Here is a 26,137-nt window from a genome sequence, read left to right on the forward strand (position 1 = left end):
GCTGCGTCAGTGCTCTGACTGTTGTGTCTAGGATTTTTTTTTTTTTTTTTGCAAATTGTTCAGCTGATGAAAATAACTGTTCTGCTCTCTGTGGGCGTTTTAGCTTTCCTGTCAGCCATCCCACTTATATGTTCTGCTTAAAAGCTGATGCGTAAGCAAAAGGAAGAATGGATGTAGAAAGAGAACCTGTATGAAGACAAATGTGTGAAGCAGTCTGTAAAGCCTTACACTAACTACATTTAATATAAATCAGTGTTTAGTAAGAACACTGGTTCTTAACAAGGGTTCAACAAAGGTTGCTTCAGCACTCCTTTAATAATGATGTGAACAGTGATAATTATCAGATTTCTCCACCATCTACTTAATTTACCGTTTTTTACTTCCAAATTTGAGAGCAGATGCTATAGGAAACTCATTAAGTATCAGCATAAAAATCTCTGAACATTACTATAACTGTAAATTGCAGTGTTTGTTGTAGCAGTTACAAGAAACATCAATTAAGATCTTAGCTTAAGCTGTTATTTGCAATACAGAAAAATAATCTTGGCATTCTCTTAGAGTTCTTTAAGTGTAAAGATGGGTTTTCATGAAGAGTGTAGGCATAAATTCAAGGTCCTCTTTATAGGGGGACAGGTAGGTAAAAATAGGAGAACAACATAGTTTGCCCCAAGAGTGTAGCTGGGGAGTTTAGAATAAAGTCACTTATACCTCTGGATACAAAATGACAGCATAGATGAGGATACAGATGAAAGTGTGAAACCACAACATGTTTTTTTTTTCTGACCATCTTTACACATTTTCATAAAAACCCAAAACATAATTTCAAGATTCTAAAGCCATGGGAGCGACATAGAGCCCATGTCGCTCCTCTGGTTCTTGTCCGAGCAACACCATCAGGAAATTCTTTCCTGCAGAGCTGTTCCAGCATTTTATTTTGATATAATGAGTACTTGTTTGTCCTTCATTGCCAATAGAAAGCTCAATTCAAGAAAAATAAAAAGCAGGTTTAAATCTGAACATGTACCTCTAAGACCAAGATGTGTACATCTGAGGGTTTATTTCAGCTTTGAAACCTCAGTCCTCTACGAAGAGCACTGTGATTGTGTGTCATTGCCATGCTTGATCATTGCATGGTACTGGCCAGCTGTTCAAATACATTGTATGGTTTTGGAACAGATGCAGGACAAAGCAAGAAATCGCTATTCTAAGAATATTTTCCCTTCTCTGCCAAGGCTTTGTAATAATGCAAACAAAAACAGCTGAAAGAAATAGTTCAAAAATAGTCCCAACTAGTTTTATCTTTTGCATTCATTACCTACTCTCCCTGTGCAAGAACAGAAGGAGGCAACTTTAAAAAAGCATAATGAAAATCTGTGGCTGATTCTTTTCTTTGTGATGCTTTTTTCTGACTTCTTTGATAGTCTGTATTGCTTAGACCACAAATGTAGCAGAGGAATTCTTGCAGAGATAAGCCTGTGCCATCCTTTCCTACTGTTTCAAGTTTAAAGATATTAGGAATGTTCCAGGATTAAGAGATTGGGCGGGGGAGGGGGGAATGTGGGAAAAGGTACACATCCCAGACTAAATCACAGTGAAAATATTATACAAATAGTCCTTCTACAGGAAAATATGGATATGGGAGATTTAGATGGTATTGGTAGGTGCCACAAAGTTAGAATAAAAAACATAGTGGATTTTTTTCAAGTATCTTAATAAGCCCTTGATCTTGAGTTGGTGAAATTAGATGAAAAAAAGAAAACAACGATGAAGTAATACAATAAAAAGCAGGGGAAAAAAAATCTTTCTGTTATTCTTTTCTACAAGTATCTTCTAACTAACTCCAGCCAGGTGTAAGCAATGTGTGTGTGATTGTCCCAAAAATGTTGTCAGGGCTCCTGATGCACTAACAGCCATCATGACCTTGACCAGCCTCAGCTGAGGCTTCTGCGCACGCTGTGCCCAAGGCTGCTGGAGCTCCATTTAAGCTCTGGCCTGGCCTCAAACCCCACCCTTTATGCTCCCTTCCCTTGTGATTTTGTAGAGCTGTGGGCTCTGCTGGCCCATGGACTGATATTCTGGTTTGGTTTGTACCTGCCTGGTTATTGTAACTTTGCCACTCCTTGGATGAAAGTTTATTAGAGTGTGTCTGCTACATACCATGGTAAGGTGAAGTTTCTTTATAGTAATATCTTTTTTTAGAGTTTATTTTTTTGTGACCCAATACAAAATGCTTGAATTCCTATCTACTTTTCCAGGGTTAAATGCAATTGTGGCTGTATATAGTAAGCAGTCAGGCTTGACTATTGTGACAATATTGCACTGATAAATATAGGCATAAATGCAGAATCAGCATGAACAATGGAAAGCTATGTAGCATTTTGGTGTTTTTCTCTGGATATTATTCTGCTCTGTAAGTCATGAGGGTCTTTTCCTAAACACCCACTGGAAACAAATCAAGGTATCACTGGACAGTATAAGACCTTAAGGAGCTGCTATGTATAGCAGTAATACTATTTCAAATGATATTACTCTGAGGGGTTAGGCTATATCAATAAATATCTTTCTAAGCAGTCTGTTTACAGAGAGCTGTTAGTGCCTCCCACGTGACCAGAGCTAATGAGGACAAATTGAGTTCTGTTGGCCTGATAATTGTTGCTACAGTACCAGAGTAGGTACTTTTCCCTGAGAAAATTAGAGATCATCCACTAGAAAGGTTAAAGGGCAGTTTCTGTGTCATTGGTGGCAGCACACAGAGATGGGAAAGGCCTTTGAAGAACACATCACTGTGTAAGTGATCCTCCTCTACAGGACTCCAGCCTGTGTCTCTATTTGCCTGGTTAAATTGAGCAGTACAATTCAGTTGGCTTATAATGGCTTTTGTCTACTATGGAACAAGCAGCCCTCCATAAGATGGTAACAGGGAAGAAATTAAATTTTTTGTGGTCTTAAAAGATACAGAAGTAAACAATAGGTTTTTGTGGTAGAATATGAAATGTAGAAAATATGCCAGAAAATAGTCTTTTGTGGGTGACACTGGGCAAATTCCTTGCTTAGGCTGTCCTGGTTTCCAGCTGCTAGTGACCAAACTGCTCTCAGCTACACACACAGAAGCTGTTGCTCTGTGTGGTGTGTGTTGGTGCTGCTGTGCCCAGCACCTGGCTCACTGTGTGAAGGTGCGTGGTGAAATGTGTGTTCATCTTCTCTTTTCACAGCCTTACTCTGTATGTCACTGGTATTCATCCCCATGATGGATAATGCATTTCTCCCAACCTTTAATTTTTTTATTCCTTCTCCCTGTTTGCTCCTTATGTTCACTTCCATTTCCATGTTGGTGTGCATTGTGGTGGATGCTCATGTAGTGACATGCACGAGTCTCTTGTGGCACATAGGCCACCTGCTTTGCTCTTCTCCAGTGAGCCATTACAGTGAGGGCAGGTCCTGCTGACCTTCGTCTGTTGCTCATGACTTGCAGTATAATTGATTTCCTCAGAGCCCCTGTTTATTCACCAAATATTGCCTCTTCCACATAGCTCTCAGTAACGTCCTGTTTTGCACAATCACAAAAGTGAGGGCCATCACAGAATGAGGAAAACGGGTCACTTTTGTTGCATGAAAAGAAAGTGGTAGACAAGCTCAGGATTTCAATATTCATATCTATAGTCTCAGTGGGGATATGTTATTCTGCAAGTTAGAAAGAGTATCTGTTAACACATAGCTATGTGTAGATAAACTGAAATTTTACCTCTGCAATGAGTTTTTCATTTTGCTTTATCTGCATTCAACCTTTATCAATATAAATTTATATTTTCTAATTATGCGCAATATAATCACCTAAATCCTCTCTAAAATATATTTTGCAAACCCACAAAATGATCATGTAAGTGTATTATAAGTTTATCTCAAAATGCTTATTCTAACATTTTAGTTAAGGCTATGAACTGTGAGGTAGGATAAAAAGTAAGTTGGTGCCATTTGAAGGTGTGTTTGTTTTGCTCTTACAGTATAGGATCATAAATATGAAAATGAACCACAAATTGTTTTGCTTAAGCACCAAAAGGAATTTGTGAGACAAGAAAGGACAAATATTTATTCACATACTTGAAATAGTGGCCATTTGAATATATTGTTTAGGTAATTCTAGAGTCATTTGAATAAAAACTGAGAGGAAGACAGTGGTTTTCTTCTACAATGTTTAGATCTATACATAAGCAGTTTTTCCTTTCTGAAAGCCTCAAAATTTCTTTTTCTACTTACTGTTGTGATGGAGCTGTTTCCAAAGCCCAGGGCAAGGATCTACATGGAAAGCAATGGGTTCCATAACCCCAAGAAATGAAAGAAAAGGTGCTGTGGCTGAACTTTGTACCTTGTTACTAATAGAGGCTTTACTCTTGATAGGGTATAACATACTTGTGAAGGGTGACAGTGTGTGACTGTTCTCTGCCCTGGAGGGCTTGTTATTTCAGAGTAAACAAGAACCCTGTGCACACACAATGCAGGGCCAAAGAACTGATTAGACTGTGTCAGGGTTCTCATTACTCTAGCTACAGGAAATTTAACATTTTGCTTTCATTATTCAATCAGGTGCAGCTCTGTTACTGATAACTTTGAGATGTTGAACCAAAATGAAGTTTTTGCATGGGGCCTCTGCAGGATATTTCCAATTTTGCTATACATTATTCAGAATGCTGATTTATGAGCCAAATGTTGTTCTGCACTGTTTCAATGGATTTTAAATTTGTAGTTTAGCCAAACATATTTTCTCTTGAGTAGTAAAGACTTTTGTTGTGATGAAAGAATGGCCTCCATGAGCATCAGATTTGTGTAGCTGAACTTGGTTTGGGGAAATAATTATATATAAGTGGAATCTGTTGAAGAGGTATGTCTACCTGCATTTCAGGACAAAGATAAATAGAGAAGTGCTGAGTTTCTCTTAAAAATATGAATGTTTTCTATTAATGTTCAAAGAGGGAAATTTAGTGGTTATCATGTGATTTAACAGAGGTTTTTTGTTTGCCAAATCAGAGATTTAATTTCTTTTTGGTTTGGCCCTTTGGCAGCTATATCTTACAGAATCTTTTTTCTCTGCCACTTCTGCCCACACTGTTAACTGTAAGTTGAAATTTTCTGTTGCAATGACCATAAATCAAGAAATTACAAACTATTTCATGGTTATGTTTGATAGTGAAGACACATGGTCTTAAGTCTGTGTAAAATGAAGAATAACACCATCATATTTCTAAACATTGTCCTCATTAGAGCCCATGCCAGCTGTGCAGATGGATGACATTGCTAGTATGTGTTCAATGGAATAATAAGTGCAAACATCCATATTTCACAATTTTGTGAACAGTAAAGGCTTTAGAGTTGTCATTTTCATTGTAATTTAAATTATATATATTTTAGACACCAGCCAAAACAAAGCATATGTGGAATACAAAAAATGCTAAAAGCAAGAGACAAATACATTTGAACTGAGTGTTAAAAACATTGCTATAGTTTGTTACTCAAAAATCTTATACTGGCTCTGCTGGGCCAATGTGGCATGAGTGGGAATTAAAAGACTGTGTGGTGACAACTGCTAGGAAGATAATACCTAAAGCACTTGACACTGTAATAGGCAAAGAGCAGAAGTTCTGCCTTGAAGAGTTTGTAATCTGTGCAAGACAGGGTAAGCAAAAGGGAAATCAAGCATTTTCTTAGAGAATTAGGTTTTATTTTAAGCTCAAGCGGTTAATTAGTTTTTGCAGGATTGCTGACAAACTTCTCCAGGTATGAGAATTAGGCGACCAGAACTTTTAATTTGTGGCCCTTTTAACTTCAGGGTGTCTGCTATGGAGCTGCAGGTGCTATGAATTTTGAAGTGCTTGTTTTCAATCACATCTTGCCTGGACACCTGAGTTTCTATCAGTTTTTGCTTGGCTCAGCAGAAGAGGTTATGAAGACCTCCAACAGGAGTCAAAATTTCAAAGCTTCCAGATTCACTGGAAGTTTAGAGAGAAAAGAGTAAAGTGGCAGGAGTGTGTTGTGAGGCTGAGTGAAGAAATTAAATTGGATATATGAGAACACAAATCAGCATTCAATGAGAATGATATTCACATAGGAAAATGCCCTGTTTTCACATAGGAAAGTGCTTTCTAAACCCCTGCGTAGTTTCTAGTAGTAGGCTAAAGCTATTTTTATGCTTCAAATACTGTTATTTTCTGGGTGCTCATCTTCCTTGCAAAAAGGATGATTTCAATGCAATGTAACCAGACCTATGGATTATGGGGGAGAATGGAATTAACAACACCTAAGTAATTTCAGCATCTGGGGTAGGACCTTCCAGATCTTCACTTTCCAAGGTAGGTACCACAAGGTACTTGTGTTGTTTACTGTAGTGCTGCTTTCTGAAAACTGCCTGGGGGGCATGCTTGTGGGTGCTTACCTCTGTTTTCTTATGTGCTGTAAAAATTCAGACATAGTATCTCTAACCTGGGATCAGGATCACATGAGGGATTAGGCATGTGTGTAAACAGCAATCTGGCTTGAGTTGCTGAATCTGATGTGAGCTAATCTAGGCTGCTTTGTACTACACGATTTTTCTACACTTAAATTTATTGCAGATGAACAAATGTTTATAACACTTCTATATATTAATTGTAAGAGAATAGATATTCTAAGTAAGAATGGTGCCAGCTGGGTACATTCCTAAGAAGATGGCAAGTCTTGAGGGTCAGCTTCATCTCCAGGGTTTTGACAAAGTAAAATGTCCTTTCTACATTAGATGATCTAACGGCCAAATTCTGCCTTTAAAATCACCTATGATCAAGTCTGAAGTATATGCTACCTGCATGGGTATATAATTTTGGAAGATAATTTCAGGGTTATGACTGATGTCATAGTGAAATGACTGTTTAAGTAAGTGTGGCAACTGAAATGGAAAATGGATGGAAAGCCAGGCTTTCCGGGAAGCTGATACACTTTCAGCTGAGCGGTGCTAGAAAAATAGCAAGGTCCTTAGCAGCACTCTTGCCTGTAACACAGCCTATTGTCATCATGTACAGACTGGGAAGAACAGCTTGCCTCAGGTGTCCGGGCTGAGACAGACCTGAACCAGCGCAGCCTGTGGGTTCCAGCGGCTCGGAGGAGGCAGCCCGGGCAGCGCTGGTGTCTCCGCGGGGTCCCCGCGATCCTTCGCGCCGCTCCGGGCCGGGCGTGCGGCTCCGCTGCCGGCCCCGGGCTCTGCGAGCTGGTTTCAGCAGAGGGCACTCTGTTCCTAACGATAGAGGAGGCGCCTTCCCGTGCTGGTGAGAAACCTAAACAGATTGGAAAAGTTTCCAGTGCAACATATTTGAACAAACTCTTCATCGGTTATGTTTAGTTCACTGGAGCATATTTTTAACTTCAGTGGCAGGGATCAGAGCCCTTTCTCTACGTGCTGCTCTTAGCGGACTCGACGAAAGCTTGGAATATCAGTGGAAGCCGTAGCACAAAGGTAGAGGATTTTGGCGTTCCTGTTTAGAAGCTCGAAGCTCAGAGGGAGAACGAGAGCAAAGCTGTTGTACGAGACATATTCGCCAGATTTACAGTAGGAAACCTAAAATTATTGTAGAGGGCAGCATGACTAAAGACCTACTCGGTGTGCGAGCAGATTTGTAGCTGTATAGCGAGAGTTACTTGCAGATGAGACACAGGATGGTTGCGGTTTTGGAAGCTGCTTTGCATCAGATTCGGGGGCTGACTTCACGGTAGCTTTTGCCCCTCGGGGGAAGACGAACCACTTGGTCCCGGGCTGCCGGGGTCTCGGCCCCCGCCATCGGAGCGTCGCCAGTGCCTCCGGAGGGGGGGAGCGGGGGGGACCGGGCTCGCTTGGCCGCCCGCCCGCTCTCGCTGGCCGGGGAGGCAGCGGCTGCGCGGGGGGTGCCGGGCGAGCCGCGGAGCGGGAGCCGGGCCGGGCCGGGCCCCGCGCCGCAGGTGGAGGCGCCTCCGGCCAGGGCCGGGCTGCGGCGGGCGGGCGGGCGGGGGCGGCCCGCTGCCAGCAGCCTGTAGGACCTTGGCTGAGGCGCGGCGGTGGGCTGGAGCCTGGCGTGAGGGAGGGGCCGCCGCCGGCGGGGCAGGATGCTGCATCCCCGGTGCCGTGACAGGCGAGGCTCTCCCGTGCGCCGGCCGTGCCCGACCCGCTCCCCGCCGCCCTCCCGGCTCCTCGGAGCGCCGCACCAGGTGGGTGAGCCCGGGGCAGGGCAGGACAACCCCGAGCCTCTGCCCCGGGCGGGGTCTCTCGGCAAGGGGAGGGGGGCGGCCGCAGTGCGGGGCGAGGGTCGCTCTGGAGGATCTCCGTGAGGGCACGGCGGAGCGGGCGCTCCGGGAGCGCAGCACCGGCACCTGGGAAATAACACCGGAGCCTGGTGTGCTCGGCCGCTTGGGGCTCTCGGCAATGCCTGGACAAGGGGGAAAAATAACAAGTCTTCTATTATTGTCATAGTTGATACCTTTGAACGACAAAAGCATCCAGGAGTGCTAATGACTTTGGGAAGAAGGGGAACTTTACGATGCTTTTGGAGGGAGGGAATAAAACGCCTCTTTCTGTAAGGAATCTTAATTATGTTTGGTTGAACAGGTGCAAGAGCTGTTTTTGTAGATGGTTTTCCTTTGGGATGCCTGCTTTTTTAGAAAGGAGTACTTTATTTGAAGGAGATGTTTGTATTCACTGTGCGACTTGGCAAACTTGTGGGCTGATGCCTGAGGGGAAGGAGGGCTGATGGTGTGTGTGTATTGGGGTGCATAAAACTTGCACTGCTTTGAGATCACTCTGCTAGTGTATAGTCTAAGGTAATAAGTGCACTGGCACAAGAAATCAACAGAATTATTAATATTATTACATGATGGGTATTGGGCAATTTTAAAGTGACAAGCCCATGCTGGCCTTGTAATTGTGATGATCACTAAATTGATAGATTTTTTCCCTGAACTATTATTAAGCCCTGATTGTTTAGTCTCTGAGCTTCCAAAGGCAGTGCAAATGACTGCTGAAATCCCAGGGCTGGGCTTTCATCTTTGAATGGTGGAAGTGCTGGAAAGTACATCAGGAGTTCTATGCTCCTTGGATTTTACATTCGAGAGATCAAGGTGGGAGGGATTCCCAATTTGACCAATTCTCCTACATTCAGGAGATGCCCGAGCCTTTCCGCTGTTGCCAGCTTCCCCGGCCCCTCATCGTGGTGCTTTTCCGTGCCCTAATCGGAGCTGCTCACCCTGCAGGCTGTGCTCATGGCATGCGCTGCTCCTGCCGCTCTGGCCAGCGCAGCGCTGCGGTGTTTGCATTGCGCTGCTTCCAGCGGCCGGCCCAGTTTGCTTTAGTCATTGAAATTCTGGCGGAGCCCACTTGATTTTGTTTGTAACTTGAAACAATTTCTCTCAGCAGAGCCCCAAGGCATGAGGATGGCCAGCCCTAAAGCCGCTGGGCTGTCCTGGGAGATCACTTGGCTTGCTTTTGCTCTCTGTGCTCACCTACAGGTAGGTAATGAACTTGTTGCTGTTGTCATTTCTGGTCCTGTATCAGGGAATCTTGCTGCACACTTTGCATTACTGTTTTAAACCAGAAAACTGCTGAAGGAGCTGCTCTGTAATTAAAAGTCTCCCAATGAGAACATTTTCCTTTCACCAAACTTTCAAAGACATTCATGTGGGAAATGAATATTCTCTCTCCTGCTTAATACACTGTAGCTGATTTTACCAAAGGGTGACCAAAGGGAGATCTTGCCAGATGTGTAATGCCATAGGTCTTTCTAGGCAGCACAGCTGTTCTTTACCCCCAGGAGTTTAAGCACCTGACAAATGTTAAGGTGCTGTAAGTGACAAGGGTTATAGAAGTACCTTGGTAGAAATATCTAAAGCATTTGGAAATGGGAAGGCAGGGAAGGTGGCCCAAAAAGATCTTTGCTCCAAGTGTTCAATGAGTTCAGGAACCATGGAGGAAAAACCATAGCTGCCATCTGATCTATTGCCTGACACATGAGCCTAATCAGTTCCAAGAGGTGAGTATTTCAAGAAATATTGTGTGCTGTATGCTGCAGAGATGTGTTAGAGGATGTCATTCTCTATACTGATAGTTCCCACAGCACAACGTGTTTCAAGGATTCTTCAGTCTTAAGTACACATAAATCCAATAAATCCTTAGAAAAAGATGACTAAATAAACTGAGATTTTTTTTAAGAGTAGTTAGGAACCTTTTTTTTTTTGAAGCACTGTAGTAGTCTTCAACAAAAAATTAAATTCTTTAAATATATTAAGTGTTGTTGTGTACTGTTTGTATTATTGCAATGCTGAGAAGTGGAGCCTGATGTGCTGGGCAGTATATAAATATACATCCTGAAGAATTTTGAATTGAAGAACAATACAGCAGGGAAAAGGAGTATGAAGAAACTGAGGAGACTGTAGTAGACAGCTGAGTAAGCTGTGATCAGTTTATGGTGGATGTTGAGGTTCAAGGTAGTGGGAATGGGGCTCCCCTGCATCCTCAGTAGCACTGGTGAGAGCTGTGAGTGATTTGGCAGGTGAGGAACACCTCCTCTCTGTGGGTATGGTTGCAGCTAACCAGTGCACTGGTTACTTGAGTAAAGAACTTGCCATTAAAGTAAAAATTTACATCTGTATTAATTGTGCAGTGAAACACAATGTATTCAACACATGTCTGAGCAGATAGGGCCACAGTGGGATCTGCTTTTTGCCTGCATGTTTCTTATGCAAGGACAAAAATGTTACAGATTTGCTGTGCCTGTTCAGCTTGTGTTTTTGTGAGCAAGCAGTTGAGTGATGCTGTAATAACCAGACCCATAAAACACTCGGGAAATAGTGCATGGAGTTCTGTTAATAGTTCTGGTCAAGATAAGAATAGAAGCTCAGAGAAGGGACATGTTAATTTTGATTTTCTGCCTTTTGGTTATGAAGGGATCATTTTTAAAAGTATTTTTCTTGTATTTTTTCTTTCATATTTTTCTTATTGCAGAGCTGGAACCAGTAGTGGCATAGTTTCCTCTTCTCCACAAATGATTTGGCATAGCTTCACTTGTCTCTTTATAATAAAAACAACCCAAACACATTGTAGTAATCAATTGGCTATTGTGAGTAGCTTTATGAACACTTCAATCCAGGTCAAATTTTATGGTCTTGATTGTCCTTTAAAATACTGTAATCTGTTTGGCATATTTGAGTTATTAGCACTTAACCCCAATCTTGTAGGAGGCCTTTTTGCTCCTAAGTTTTAGGTGTTTTATCACAATTTTAGGCACATTAAAGATATTTTATATTATTTAACATAACATTTTTGGTATCCAATAACCATTAATTCTTTAATTGGTTGCTTGGGGCCATACTAAATGGACCACACACAGTCATTTTACCCTAATATTGTACCATAACTTCCACTTCTGTTGTTTTTGGCTATTAAAGTGCTTATGTCTAGAGCTAATCAATTAGAAACAATTGGATGCTGGGCAAGGTCACAAGTCTATGTCATATCACTTATGTGCAATTGATTAATTTCATCCTGCTTGAGGCAGGTACAGAATAAAGAAAATGACCATTTAAAAAGAATGTGGTGGAAATGTGGTATGAATGTAATGCAAAGAAAACTTTAACATGAGAAGTTGTGAAAAAGAGGTAGCTGTCCCTGAGAAGCAATGGAACTTAACTTTGGTTATAGGAGTCCTTTCTGATTCTTCACAGCATGGTAATAAGCAGTGAGGTGTTTAGCTGGGCTCCAAAATTATCTCTGCTCTTGCAGACGTGCTGTGTCTCAAATTTGACAAAATTATTTTGTAAATGGCAAATTAGTTGCTGCACTAGTAGGTAAATTAGATTTCCTAGGATAACCCAGGGAATATTTTACCCCTGAGCATTGTTGAGCTGGCTGATTGTTAAATCTGCTCTGTGACCAGGAGCAGTGACATAAATCACTCAGGAAGAGATCCCTTGTGGGTAAGGCTTGGCCATGTTCTTTTGCAAGTACAGAGCTGACCTTTTCTTGTATGTGCCAATATAAATGAAATTAATGGAACTGCATTAGTCTAAAGCCAGTGGTAATACAAGCAGATTACGTATGTATGTCATTCTTGAAAACAAACAAGATATTTGGTTATCAAATAGTAGCAGCAACATGGAGCAACTCATTGTTTCTAGAGATTTAAATGATGGCTCTATCCAAAGAAGTTACTATGTTCTATTGATTATGTGTATTTGGGAATGTTAGCATCCTTAGTATTGGATTTATTGCTAAATATTGTTTAAAAGTCTCCTGATTTTCCTCAAATTGTAGCAGGAGAGCTATTAATTCTACAGATTTTAGGAGAAGGTTAAGCTAACAATTCAAGTGTCCAAGCCCAGTTCTGCTGTTTTGAAGTGATCTCTTGAGTACATGTTGCTTCATATTGGTAATTGGAAGGGCAGGATGTTCAGCCTGGTAACCAAGTCTTTCCTAACCTTGTGATGATATTTTATTACACCATTCAACTAGATGCTGTTATATTTGTTATGAAAGGTATGTAGGACTGTATATCTTTATAGTCTCACTAATGGATTACTGGCAGGAAGAAACGATGGCTATCAGATTTGTATGGGCAAATATATATCAAGAATTTTACACATGGATTCATTTTAGATTTATTCTCTGGTATGTTGTTTTCAAATCAGGAATAAGCTGATATTTTCTTAGGTTCCTATGGTCTAAATTAAACCCTCTACAAGTCAGTGCATTTTGCCTCCAAAGACCACGGGGTTGGTAATGTGTGCAGAGGGAGAAACAGCAAAGACACCATGTCTGGGTATTTAAGAAGCCTTAAGTCTTGGTTTCTATGAAAGGGAAAGTTTCATAGGTCGTAAATTCATTCAATAAACTGTTGGTTGCTTCCATGATTTATGTTCCTGCAATCCCTGCCTGCATTATGGCCTTTTCTAACTATCTGTGATATTTTGGAAATGAAGGATATACATACTGAAAACATTATTGTCTTCAAAATGATTCTGCCATAACCAATCTGCCAAAAACTACCAACACAGTAAATGTCTTTAAAGCTGAGCTTTGCAAGGCCAAAAATCTGATGTCCATTATATGACATAGTGGACTTGGAGACCATCTTCATGGAAAACCTTTGGATTATTGTTTTACAGTCACTGAATATATTGCACACTGATGTCCAGAAAATAGATTATGAGCTACATGCCATACAACATTCTTAAGTCTCCAGTAACTCTGATCAGAAATATCAGGAGAGATTGGCAAATCCTGAGTTAAACCTGAAGCAGTTTTCTGTTTCTGTAGACAGGTGGCAATTCTGCACCCATCTGGAGTTTTGCCATCAGCCCCCAAAGGCCTGTGGTTTTATTCTTAGTGTGAAGATTGATTTGCTGCTTCTAAAGACAAATAACATATCTGAGACTCTGTACAACTATTCTGACTTAAAATATTCATTGCTATTGACAATTTTGCAACTCAGTGACTGCATTACTAGAAAATTTATGCTTAAGTTTCTGAACGTGCTTTAAATTTGACTGATAATGATTACTCAGCCAGTGCTCATAGAATCTGAGCTGCTGTTACCCCTAGTTTACAATCCAATAGTGGAATTGCCTGAAAAGTTGATGTTTCTTGTGACTTGAGGCACAAACTATGTATGAATACTTACTTTTTAAAATGTGTCATAAAAAATTAAAGTCAGCTCTGGGAGAGGACCAAGAGTACAGATCTCATCAAGGAATGCACCCCTTTACTATCTAAGTTATTCATTATGATGATAATTTCTCATGACGTTACACTGAAAGTTGGACAGAAATTCTCAGATCAGTTGTGTGTAGAGCTGCATGTTTTTGTTTCCAAAACCAGATATCCAAGAGCCTGGTATATTTGAGAAGCCTCAAGGATAAGAATAACTACTAACAACTGCCAGTGGCTTCTAATTTCTCTTGAAAGAGTAGTCAAGAAATGAAGGAATGGCTCTAGGATGATCTTTGGTTTAGAAGGCACTTGAATGCTTAGTCACTGATAATTACTCATTCAGGTCTGCTTGGTGCAGCTGCATCCTTCATATGCCTTACCAAGTTGGGGCATAAACAGCACTGAGGTGGCAGTTTTGCATAGTGCACCAAATTCCATTCCTGCCTTTGCATCACAGATTGTAATGTACGTGATTGATTGTTCTGATATTAAAGCTCTTACTCTTCATCCAGAATTCAAGATTTAACCATCCAATATAATGCATTTTGCTTTGCAAGAACATACATTTTAAAATCTGAATCCTTTCTGTTTGCTGTTACTACTTCTATAACCTGTAGGTTCATATATTTGTCCTTATGTTCAGCTTTTGTGCCTAAAGATTTTCTTTAAACATTTCTCCATGCTTTCCTGAATCCCCAGGAGCTCCAGTGTGGCTTGAAATCAAGTAGTAGAGTGAATTCAGTGATAGTGGAAGCAGATTCACAATCATGCATGTATAGCTGTTGGCATTGTAAGTCTATGCAAGAAATCTCAGGTATAACTTATATTGTGCAAATGTTGTGCTTTAGTCAAATCCATGTGTCAGTACAGCTTTATACAGTTAACAATACTGATGGTAATTCTGTGGCTGTGCACAGTCCAACAGGATCACACTTGAACAATTCCACTGTCATTCTTATTAGGCAAAATCTCTGCAAAACAGGGACAGTTTGTGCATGGTGAAAAAATGGGTTTGTTTTTGAAGTACAGTTTGATAGTGAGCACAACACTCCATAAGGGATGTTGGATACAACACTGGCAGGTGCAGAGAGAGCACTGAGACCCATGTGGGAACTGTACAGCACTGCAGTTCTGATGTGCTCCATGCACTCACTTTATTGTCAGCGATAGATGATAACTCCTTTAGGTTTTGAAGTCATGCACATAACTTCCTTTCCTGTAAGGGGAGAACTTGGTATTAGCTGAAGACTATAGACTGTCAAGTGCCCTTGCTTTTAAGGTTCAGTTTTCAAAATTCCCTCACTTCAACTTGTAGGAGGAAGGACGGTGCTGTGAACTCCTTTTTGGTTGATGACAGCCATACAAGAGTGCTAAATTAATGCAGATAGAGCAGTATTTTCAAAAGAGTTTGTGGAGTCTTTGTTTTGGTGTCTTTCAGTAAGACCCAAGATGTTAAATATAAACATTGTTAAGTGCATTGTTAAATGCTTAGCTGGATTTTTCAAAACAAGGTAAATTTCAATTAACCTAATGGGAGCCAGGCATTAGATGCCTTAGGCACTTCTAAAAAGTCTGGCTTAGTATTTTTAATCATATTTAGCTGATAAAAGCAAAATTTTCACCCTAAAAAATCTTTTGAAATAATAGGTTTCTGGTGTGTGAATTCTAGTACTCAAGTGCATATTTGATAATATTTGAGAAGTGCAAGTACAAGTGTCACGTGTTTATAAAGACAGGGCAGTTTTTGAGAACTTGGCCTAATAAATCCCTTCCAGAGAGCATATTACATAAAGTGTTTAGCAACAATGTTATTTCTGTTTCTAATTTTGTATTTATTAGATTTAACATCATTATGGAGGGAAAATGAGAACAATATTTTCAGACTGTTTTGAGAAATGTGGTTTCCAAGAATTGTCAGATTGTCATGCTTCTGGATGCACTAGAAACACAGTGAATGCAAGTTAGCTCAACAAAATTATGAAGCACTATTCAAACTGCATTTATGATTGCAGTTACTAGATTGTTGCTGTATGCTAATGGTTGTCTTTGGTGTCCTGGTGGGAAGTCCCAGCTGCTTAATGAGACTGATTTGTAGCATTAAATAAGTGGAATGTTTGTTTATATGTAGAAGCATGTATTTCTGTGTTTATGTAATGCTATTTTTTCTGTCATCAGGTGCTTTGCCAAAAAATTGAAGCTGCTTAAAATTTATAGGACATAGTCTCCTGTTAGTGCATGCAAGCAAAACAGGGCAACATTTACAGTGTATATTTGTGAAAGGACCAATGGGGGCTCACTGCATGGTAAATCCAGGCGTAGAGGAGAGTTTTAGTCGCCTGATCTCCTGTGTTTTAGAACCAATGAAGTAAGGTGACATGGACACACCTGCACTGCTGCAGAACGTGAAGAGTGAGGGATTGTGTTTCCTCAGTCTCTGGCAATAAGTGTTTCCTGGCATGTACCTTGCTGAAGCTCTGAGAGGATTGCAGGAACTGGCTTTATTCCCAGCTGGCTGATTCAGCAAGAAATTAACTTAACTCCAAACCCCCTGTTTTTGTTGCAATTTTCCTGCTTATATATGTGGCTGTTCCAGGCTGTCTATTGGGATGGAGAAATGTGAAGCGACAGGTACTGGTTCTGATAAATTCAGATTTGCCCCTTCAGCCGGACATTTTCTTTTCTTTCTGACTACTGCAACTTCTTGTGGTGTAGAAGCAGAAGGCTGAACAAGTTCAGTGCTCTCTGTGGATGTATAACAAAAGAAATATGCTAATATGTAATTTGTCTTCCTCTCCCGAGAGTCTTCTCTTATTAAATGTTTTCAAGGTCACATTACTCATTTGGTTTTTTGTTTTCTTGAGTCTTCAAATACTTTAAAACCATTCCCTGGTTGAGTAACATGGATGCTGGCTGAAAACCCAATAGCACAGTAGTGTCTTGAGTATTGTCTGCTTGCTAGGCAATATCCTAGCTGTAAACTGCCAGGTACATGTGGCATATTATGGATTCTTTCAGCTGATCTCATGGCACTTCTGTTGAAAGCAGGACAGAGAATAGATCTGTTCCTGGAGAGATGGGCTGTGTGTGCTGTATGCTATGTAGGGATTTTGCTAAAGCCACTAACTGATAAGACTGCTTGAACAGGCTCTGGTTTTGTCTCCTGATTTTATAACTTTATTTATATGAATGTAAGGTGCTTTATGTCACTAACAGATTACATGTTTCCTCTAGGCTGGTAATTCTCACATAGGTCTTTTCATAGAACAGCAGTTAACAGTGCTAATTGGATGTTAGGAAATGATATGAAAGGGAGGTGTAAGACAAAGAGAATCATCTTTTCACTGTAGGAATTCCTGCTTTGCCTGTGCTGGTGCACTGTATGCAGCTCAAATCCTTTATGAGTGGGGTGGAAAGTTAAGCAGGAATCAGCTGGTAACTTCTTTCTTTCAGTGTAAGAACTGAGGGCCTTTAAATAAAACTGCTAGGTGGGAGACTGAAAACAATGAAACGTGGGTTTCTTCCATGTCATGGTAATGGTATTTGGCACTCCTTCCCATGCTTTTTGAGTAGAAGGTTACATGGGTGTAGGGGAGACAGGATGAGTGCTGGGAATATCCACTTCCCAGTAATGTACAGATGAACCCCAGCAGGCTGGGAAGGTGGGTCCAGGAAAGTCTTGCAGCATTCTTGCTCTGGACAGTGCTGTGGGAAGCTGATAGACTGGATGGTTCCTTGGTCTGAATCAGTTCAGCTGTTCTTAGGTGATTTTGGTGTTCCTCAGGGCAATACTTGAGTATCATTGAACTAGAACCAGTTCTAGATTTGTCACTTATAAATCATCATTTAGAAATTAACAAAGAAATACGTGCTCCAAACTCCAGGAGTATCTGGAAGATATCTCAAGTCCTGGACATGAGAACTTGCTCTAAACCTAAATGGGTGCCTATATTCTGAGCTTCTTTGTGTCTGCTGGGAATATTTTTTTATTTTTAATTGTTATTAACTTTTTTAATGCAAACATTTTTGGATGTTTCTGATATATTTGCAAATGTTAGAATTTTAGAATGATTTTTCAAGTATTTGAGGAAATTCAGGCTTAATTGCTGGACTAGCTTCTTGTTTTTAAGCAAACACTGGTATTTTCTTGAGGAAGATAAAGAAACAGCTTCTGATGGCTTAGCTTAAGTTCCACTTCCATTATGTGATCAGTCCTTCTGTAAAACACAAATATTCCAGTCATTTTCCCTGCATGAGAGAGCACTTGCCTTCCCCTCAGTGTGAAACTGCACACCCAAATGCTTTTCCCATTTCCTTTTCCTTCCTCTTCCAGTTACATTTGGAACACAATAGGTTGGTTAAAGCTATAAGGAAAACCTCCAGAATGCTGTCTTAACATATGGGGTTTTACCATGCAGCTGTGTATCTTCTGCTAGGAGGGAATTATAACTGTATTTTTAATGCCAGGAGCTGGGCTTAAAATGCCATTAGTTATCTGGTGGGAATAGATTTGAAAATTAGTAAGCAATTAGATCAGTGGGCAAGTACATTTTACTTAATTTTCTAAGTCTCAGGGGCTTTTCCAATATCCTGTTAGCATCACCTGTTCTTAACACCCAACCTTTTAAAGCTTTTCCCTTATGCAGTGTGACAATAAAAGGGAAATTTTTGTCTAACTCATAAATAAAAATTAATAATTTAACTTTAATTAAAAAAACCCCAACTTGTATGGTTTCTCCAAGGGAACCAGAGATGTTCTTGGAACACTAAGCTTTTCTTGGAGAAAATTTCTTCCTGTAGATAACCATCTTGAGAAGGGCCTTAGCTGGGATAACAAAACATGTGGGTTTTGTTCTGATCTTTTGAACTTACTTGAATTATGACCTTAGCAGACATCAATGATGCATTTGTTTATAATTGCTTATTTTTATTGCTGAATTTAGACCTCTGTGAGCCATCTGTAATGTGTCACATAGATGCCACTATTTAGAAGTGGGGGAAATGTAGGAATTATAAACTTTCTTTTTACTATTTCAAATGTTAAGGCCAATCTTTGAGAATACTGAGGAAAAGGCCTGACTCTCTTGCCCTGTACTGTCTCATCATTCCTTGTCTGCCAAAAGCTCACTTTAAATCAGTGGTAGCATGAGGGCTCTTGTACCCCAAGCTCTACAAGATTTCAGTTCCGAAAAAGACCCTTCATGAGGTTGCTGTGCCATAAGTGAGACCTTATTTTGTGAAATTCAGGCTTTCTACTTCAACGGTGCAGCATCAGTGGGAGGTTTTCTGGAGGGAGACCTGCCCATAGGAAGCAGGCTGAGGCTGAATTTTAGTACTTGGCTGTCATATTTCCTGTTGTGTGGTGTCAATCAGTCCATCTCTTCATCATATAACTGCTGAGGACAGATGGCATTTAAAGTGTTGCCTGCAGCTGTTTTCTTGACAAATGGTCATATTTGTCACTTTGGGAAAAAAAGAAGAAGAAATAATAAAGCTAATTTTCCTGTTGAATATTCCTTGGAGGAGTTGAAGTGATTTCCATTTTTTTACAAGTCACTTTTTTGTTTTGTGTCACTGAAGACCATTTTATCAGGTGTTTGAGTCCTTCCCTGTTGGCATAAGTTCCTCTAAACTGCTGTAGAGGCAAACATCAAAACTGCTCCTTAGAGCATGTGCATTGTTTTTCAGGAGAACTGAAGCTGAATGTGGAAACTAATTTTAAAAAAATTAATGTGGCTTTTTGCCAGAATTATTATCTTCAGGAGGTGTCTCTGATCCTTTTAAGGGGTTGCAGTCTTCACTGCACCGTGCAGTTCTGAGAGTGAAAAGAGGGAGACACGAGTACACCACCAGTGAGGAAGACAGAGCTGATTTCTACATGTAGCAGCATCTTGTCTGTGCAGATGAAAATTGACATCATGGTGTAGGAATGTTGACAGTATTTTGCATTTTGCTAGCTGCACTTACTGGAAAGCATGTGTTTCAAAGGGAGTTTTCAATTTTTATAAGTCTTTGCTTCCATATTAGCCCAGTCTTATTTTGAATGTAGACTTGAGCTTTGAATAAAATTTAACTCATGGAGTAAGATTCCTCTGGCACAAAACGTGAATGAATAATGCAAACATTAACTAGTAATGTGCATGTCTGGGTCAGAATAGCCAAAGCCAACCTTTAGGTTCCACTGTTACCACTCAACATTGTCTTTTTCTGTTGAAGAATGCCTTACTCTGAGAGTAAGGATGCTGAGTTTGGGTGATCTTCTCTCAAGAAAAGATGCACTAAGTGTGGAGAAAGCTTAGCTGGCTGCACAAAACCAACCCTTTGGTTGTGGGAAATTTCCACTGATGTGATTTCTTAGTTCCAGACGGGTCTGTGAAAGAAGTGAGCCTGGAAATGAAGAAAAAAGACTAGCAGCAATGAAAAAGTGACACTAGCTCTTCATCTGGAGAGCAATCATTCAGATAAAATTGGCAAAATTCAATTAGATTATCTTTCAATAATGGGCTGGCCTTTCTCTTTGACCTTCATAATCCAATTAATTTTCCCAGAGTTATATACTATGTAGAAAGTTGGCAACTCAAGTTTCCCATGTCATCAACTCTATCCAGTCTCCTGAGAAAAAGTTTTTTTAAGTGCAACATCCTTGCACCTGCTAGCTCTTCCCCAGCTCTTCCCAAAATCAGACTGCTCTGAACACCTTCATGAATTTATTCCATGTTACCAAAGCAATTTACTGACTTCAATAATGGGATTCCCCAGCTGATAGGACACAGTCCAGTTCCATTAACCTGTTCCTGTAGTGAAGGACCCAATTCTTTTTTCAGTGGCTGGGATAGATGGGTTTGGAAGAGTTAGACATCTGTATTCTGAGAAATTACATCTGCACCTTTAGGTGAAATCAAAAGCACCAAGTCTGTTCCTTTGCCTGCAGAGAAAAGTTAGCACATTTTTTCATGAGGAGCATTTAACATCCCTGGAAAAATTCAACTCTCTGCTTCAGGTGTGCAGTGTCTCAATTCACTGCTGAAATTTTAAATTTTGTTCCTGTGTGTATGCTATATGGAAATACCTGCATGTGTGATTGCACTAAGAAAGTCTCAGGCAAGCTGAGATTGTCTTTAGCTGAATTTTAGTTTGAATTAAGTGTTAGAAAGCTGCAGGTTCCTGATGGACTCCTCCCTACATATAAGTTACAGTGCTGCTGCATAAAGCAATGATTTACCCCAGCATTAGTTTAGTTGAGAAATTAGACACAATCAGAACTTTTTGCACAGCTGAATAAGAATATGGGGTGAGAAAAATGAGGAATGGTGCTTCATGTTGAAGGGTGATGCATTTTGCTAGGCCGAATACCTGTTCTGGGACTCGCAGTGACATGATAGGCTCTGTAAAATAGAGGCCTGCTTGCATGATTTTGTGTTGGAATTGACTCTTTTAATAAAGAGCTTAGGACAAAAAAAATCCTGTTCAGAGCTGCATAATTAACACCAGATAGGTCAGAAATAATGTATGGAGCACCTGAGTAGGAATAAAATTTGGATTTCTGGGGACATACTTGATTCTAATGGATCTTGCTTTCAGCAACTCATTGTGCAGGTATTTGTGTTGAAATTTGTCCAGTTCTCTTCATTGATGCTTGCTATGTTCAGCTTTTAAGATGCTGGTGTAGCTCACCTGTGTCTGCTGCTCTTTTTGGAGAGCTGCCCCAGCAGTGCAGTGTCTGGGGGCTGTCAGAAGGGATTCTTCCCTCTGGATTTTGAGAGCCTTGGTGATGTACTCAGCCCTTCCCCAAGGCTCTGGGGCTGCTGAGGGCTCTCAGTGGGCTCAGTCCTGCCTGCTCTGAAGGGCACATGAGGGCTCCTGGTTTTCAGAGGCATGTAAGCTGAGTTGCAAGGCTCTCACCTAGCTGGTATTTTCTACAGCTTGGTAATGTTTGCTCTATATTTTTTATTTGTCAACTGCAAAAAATTCAATGATTAGTCTTAATATTTTTTCAGAACATTTTCACATAACCAACTGTATTTCAAATATGTCTCAAATGTTCAATTATTAATTGTCATGATACCTACCTATGACTTTTATTGTTTATTTCTAGAATCTGATTTCAAGTAGAGCAAGAACTGTACAAGCTTTATTGTTAGGGGTGAAATTTAAACTTTATTGGGATTAAGTGTTTAATAATATAATTTGCTGCATATGTTGCAAATACAAGCTGCTATGAATAGATCCTCTGTAAAAAAAAAATATTTGATATGTTATGTATGGACTTAAATCCAGTATGTTGTTATCTTTAACTGAAGGAAATTATAAGAAGAGATTTACAGAGGAGGGTTTATTCTATTAACTTTAATTTCTTTAAAACTTTCCTCAACTGAAGCTGAATTTGATTTCTGTATTTTGACTTTGTTTAAAACGTGCTGTACATAATTTCCTCTGTTCCTTGAATATTATTCCCAAAATAGTACAAATTGGCTGTTTTTCATCTACATGAGAAGAGAAAAATATAATTAGTAGCAATAGGTGGATTATTTATTTAAGTGGGGTGCCCTGATTTTCTGTTTGTCCACTCACAGTAGACTTGAGGATTTAAGCACAAGGTTTCCTGTTACATTACTAGATTTTTTTAAGATGTAATTTTTATACCTTGCAAAGAACTGTGAGAGAGATCCTCCCTTTTCTAAATGTCTTTGGCCCCCAGCCTCCCAGGAAGAATTAGTACAAAACACACTGATTTAGAATAGGTATTGGTTTGGATTCTTATGATTTTTAGTTAATTTGGAATGACTCTGTGTTTGTAAATGGCAGAAATGAAGAGTTTTGGACTATTTTGAGATTTAGGGACCATATTAAATCTTCTTGGCCTAGAACCTTTGTACTGGAGATTTAATTATTGTCCCACTTACTTTTAAAGTGTGTAGCTGCTTCTTTGAGAGTTTTATATAAGTAGGTAATAAGGGTTTTTTTAAAAAAAAGGTTGTATTTTTTATAGAACAATTTGCAGTCAGTACCTTTGTTATTAAAGCTGGAACAACACAAAATGTGAGAAAACACTGGATGCATTATCTTAACTCAAAGAATGAAAAATCATATAAGGAAGGGATAAGTCTCATTCAGTCATTTTTGAATGGTTTTCTGCAAGAGGGCAAAAAATTTTAGACCTTGTGCAATGTGTAGGATTTCCTTCAGCCTTTCCACCAGGAACTATAAAAAGGTTGTATAAAGACACAGAATAATTACAGCCTGAGTCAGGCCAGCAAGTTGGCTTTTTTCACTATAATCACGATAAAAGAACATCTATCTTGGCCAAAAGAACTGGGCTCTGAAATAGAGATGTTCTGGACTGATAATTCCAAGTGCAGCCAATCTTGCAGACAAATGCACAGGTTAAGATTTATATTTGGATCTTGTTATTTAAAATGGTTGCTGTTTAGGCTTCTTATAATACCATTTTACTCTGTCTAGGGCGCAGAGGAAACCAGGACTGTAAAATGTGCAAATGAAAATAGGAATACTGCCACAGATAACTCCAGCATGGCTTAACAGGGAGACTCTTATTGCTTTCAATTTGCAAAGCAGTGAAGAAAAGAATGTGAAGAAATGTATAATTATGCAGGATAAGAACAGATCAACTGAATCAGGAAGATCACAGTATTTCACACCACTGCAAGTTCACCAGATTGTGAAGGTTCCAGCTTCAGTAGTTTCTGGTGTTGTGGTTGTCTTTAGTCTGAGAAGTTATAGATGTATAGGGCAAAAGGAACCTTCTGCAATTAAATAAAAGGGCAGATGAATTTATTTCCCTCCCTTTGCACAGTCCATTGTTCTTGGATTCTGTCTGTATTTTGAAAAGCCTTAGAATGCTAAAGACAAACATATGAGAATCTGGAACCATGCTAAAGCTTTAGATACTGAGCTGTTAGGGTTGGCCTCCGAGCTCACATTAGCTTGTACTGGCAAACTAAGAGCTGACTGTGGATAAGAAAATTCAGGGGAGGTTATTGCCACAGATCCTTCCAAAAGTGCTCAGGAATAGTTGAAAAATATTCTGTAGGAATAGTGCCCCTCTGTAAATCTTTAAAATTAAACTATTCTGTCAAGAATTCTGTCTAACCTTAAGTGCAAATGGTAGTGGTAAAAGAGCAGCTGCTAGGTATACAAAAGTAGATGATCTTGTACCACTGGTTAGACGTGAGGCATGTATTGGGGACTTCACATTTGCCCTGGCCCTTGCTGCTTTTAAAAGTACTGAGCAGAGTATCTCATGTCCTACAAGAGGCATGACAGTTTTTCAAAAGACAAGGTCAAGGGGAAAACCCAAGATGACGTGTACTCTTTTAGAATTCAGTAAATAAAAGCTGCTTTGAAAAACTTTTCCTCAGTAGTCATCCTACTTCTGAGCAAAATAGTGGTGTTTTCCACTTGGCTGGAGCAGGAGAGGCCAAATGAGTGGCCTTTAAAGGATGTCGATGGCTCTTAGAGCTGATTGCTCATTTTGAATGCAAGGTAAATGTGTTGAGAGATTTGATTATACCAGCAGCAGCAATAAGAGTCAGTCCCTCCACAGCCTTTACTGTTCAATCAGGAGGGTTTTTCAGTAGCTTAACTATAGTCTGTGCTTTGTATCCAGCTGTGGATCTCTAAGTTCAGCTGCTGGTAGGTTCAGTGAAATGCCAGTAACTTGGTACCTGCTGAAAAATTATCACTTCCTCCAGTTACCTTCTTCAAACTGCTGGTAAAGAGAGGGAAATGACCTTTTATCCTACTGTCCATCTGCTATGCCATCATAAACTCCAGAGCGATATTCCGGAGTAAAATTATTCTGTTAAATTTCCTGTAGAAAGACAATCATAATTGGAAAGCAGTGCATGACTTATGACCTGTCTCAGTTCATCTGTCCTGGGAACCATCCATTGTGCATCCACATCTGCTCCTGTACACCCACACAGGATGGGAAGATATTCCTCCACAGGAAAGTCTTCCGTTCCCTCCGAACGCAGGTGGTATGTATTGGCAAACCCTGCCTTGTGGACGTGGGGGCCAAGTTCCCAGAGCAAAGCACACTGAGAGGAGGAATTCACTCAGCTGCTAGAATGAGAATACAAGATGAGTGAGCGGGAATACAATCAGCGGGCCCATCTTTCTGTGCTCCTTCTGTGATAACTCTTACACTCACTTCTACTTGCTACTTGTTGTTTTGAAATAGTGACTATTAGGAGACTAAAATTACTATATAATGGGATCAGCCACAAGGAAGACACTTGGTGCTTAAAATACTTAAAGAAAATGCAGAGCATTTAATAGGCCATCATGCATTTTTAAATTCCAAAACTCTAGACAATGGCTTGCCTTTGAATTACAGGTGTTCCTAAGTGCTGTCCATTTTTTAGCCTTTATTTGTTCATTGAATGTCTTGCTGTAATCAGCTGGATCATTTTAAAATCGCTTAACAAAATTTCCTTGCTGGACATGGAAGACGGGTGATAAAGTTGTAGTGTTGAAACTATCCTGATTAGAGCAGGCACCCTGTTCTGAATTAGCAGTTTCTATTTTCATTTTATGGCTGACTTGCTCGGCTGTGTCTTTTAACATTTCAGCAATTCTGCTTCATTCAGAGGATTTATTTCATTCTTTCCAGCAGCAGGGCCTGTGTTTATCTTTTCTCACCTCAGTAAGAGCCCTTTCCCCTACACTATATCAGTTCTCCAGCATTACTGTACACATTGTAGAGAAGAATAAAAATGAGTCATTAAACTAATGACCATTAGTCTTAACAGTTGTCAGTGAACAGATGCCTGCAGTGCCTGTCATGTGAGCTTTTAATTGCTCTGGGGTTTGCTGCTGAAGCAGAGTAATCTAAGTAGTGGCTTATTAGTGAGCATACACATGAAATGCTGTCAGTTAGTGCTGGTAAATGAGTTGTGACCAGGAAGGGAACAATCTTCAGACTAATGGTTTGTCCTCTTAGTCAGTTGCATTATTTGGTTTTTGTTCTGCTATTGAACCTTTTTCTAGTTAGCATTTAATTTCTAATGCTGCAGAGTGTGTCTGGCTCAGTACAACACAAAGTTAAAACTTTGCTCTGCTTGAGATGCTTTCACTGGCAAGAGAGAAAGATGAAATATACTTGAACAACCACCCTTTCTCCCTTGCAAAAAGTGAGAGGAAGCTGAAAAATGGATGGATCATAAATATCAAGACTGGCATCACTGAACTGAAGGAATAGTTAAACTGAGATTTAAATGTAGCTAAATTAGAGTGCTTGGAGAAGTGAGTTGCAGTGTTTGAGCAGTGGGCCCCAAAGTCTGGGAAACGATTTCAGCAGTAGCACATCAGGTGGGAATGATGATGCTGGAAGCCACTGTCAATAATGTCAAAGTGGCAGACAAATGGTAACACAAAAGTAATTTATTAGGGAAAAATGGTTTACTATGAAGTAGCATGCTTTGCCTCATG

General features: G+C 40.0%; 1 protein-coding gene across 1 annotated transcript in view; it reads left to right on the forward strand.

Moving 5' to 3' along the window:
- Positions 1 to 9,411: 9,411 nt before the first annotated feature.
- Positions 9,412 to 26,137, forward strand: part of ADAMTSL3 (ADAMTS like 3) — a 168,690-nt gene continuing 151,964 nt past the window's right edge. Inside the window, exon 1 of the mRNA XM_066558695.1 lies at positions 9,412 to 9,492. Coding sequence (XP_066414792.1) covers positions 9,412 to 9,492 — 81 coding nt within the window. The remainder of the gene's footprint in view (positions 9,493 to 26,137) is intronic.

Source organism: Molothrus aeneus, chromosome 13 (genome assembly GCF_037042795.1).
Source record: "Molothrus aeneus isolate 106 chromosome 13, BPBGC_Maene_1.0, whole genome shotgun sequence".
Lineage (NCBI taxonomy): Eukaryota > Metazoa > Chordata > Aves > Passeriformes > Icteridae > Molothrus > Molothrus aeneus.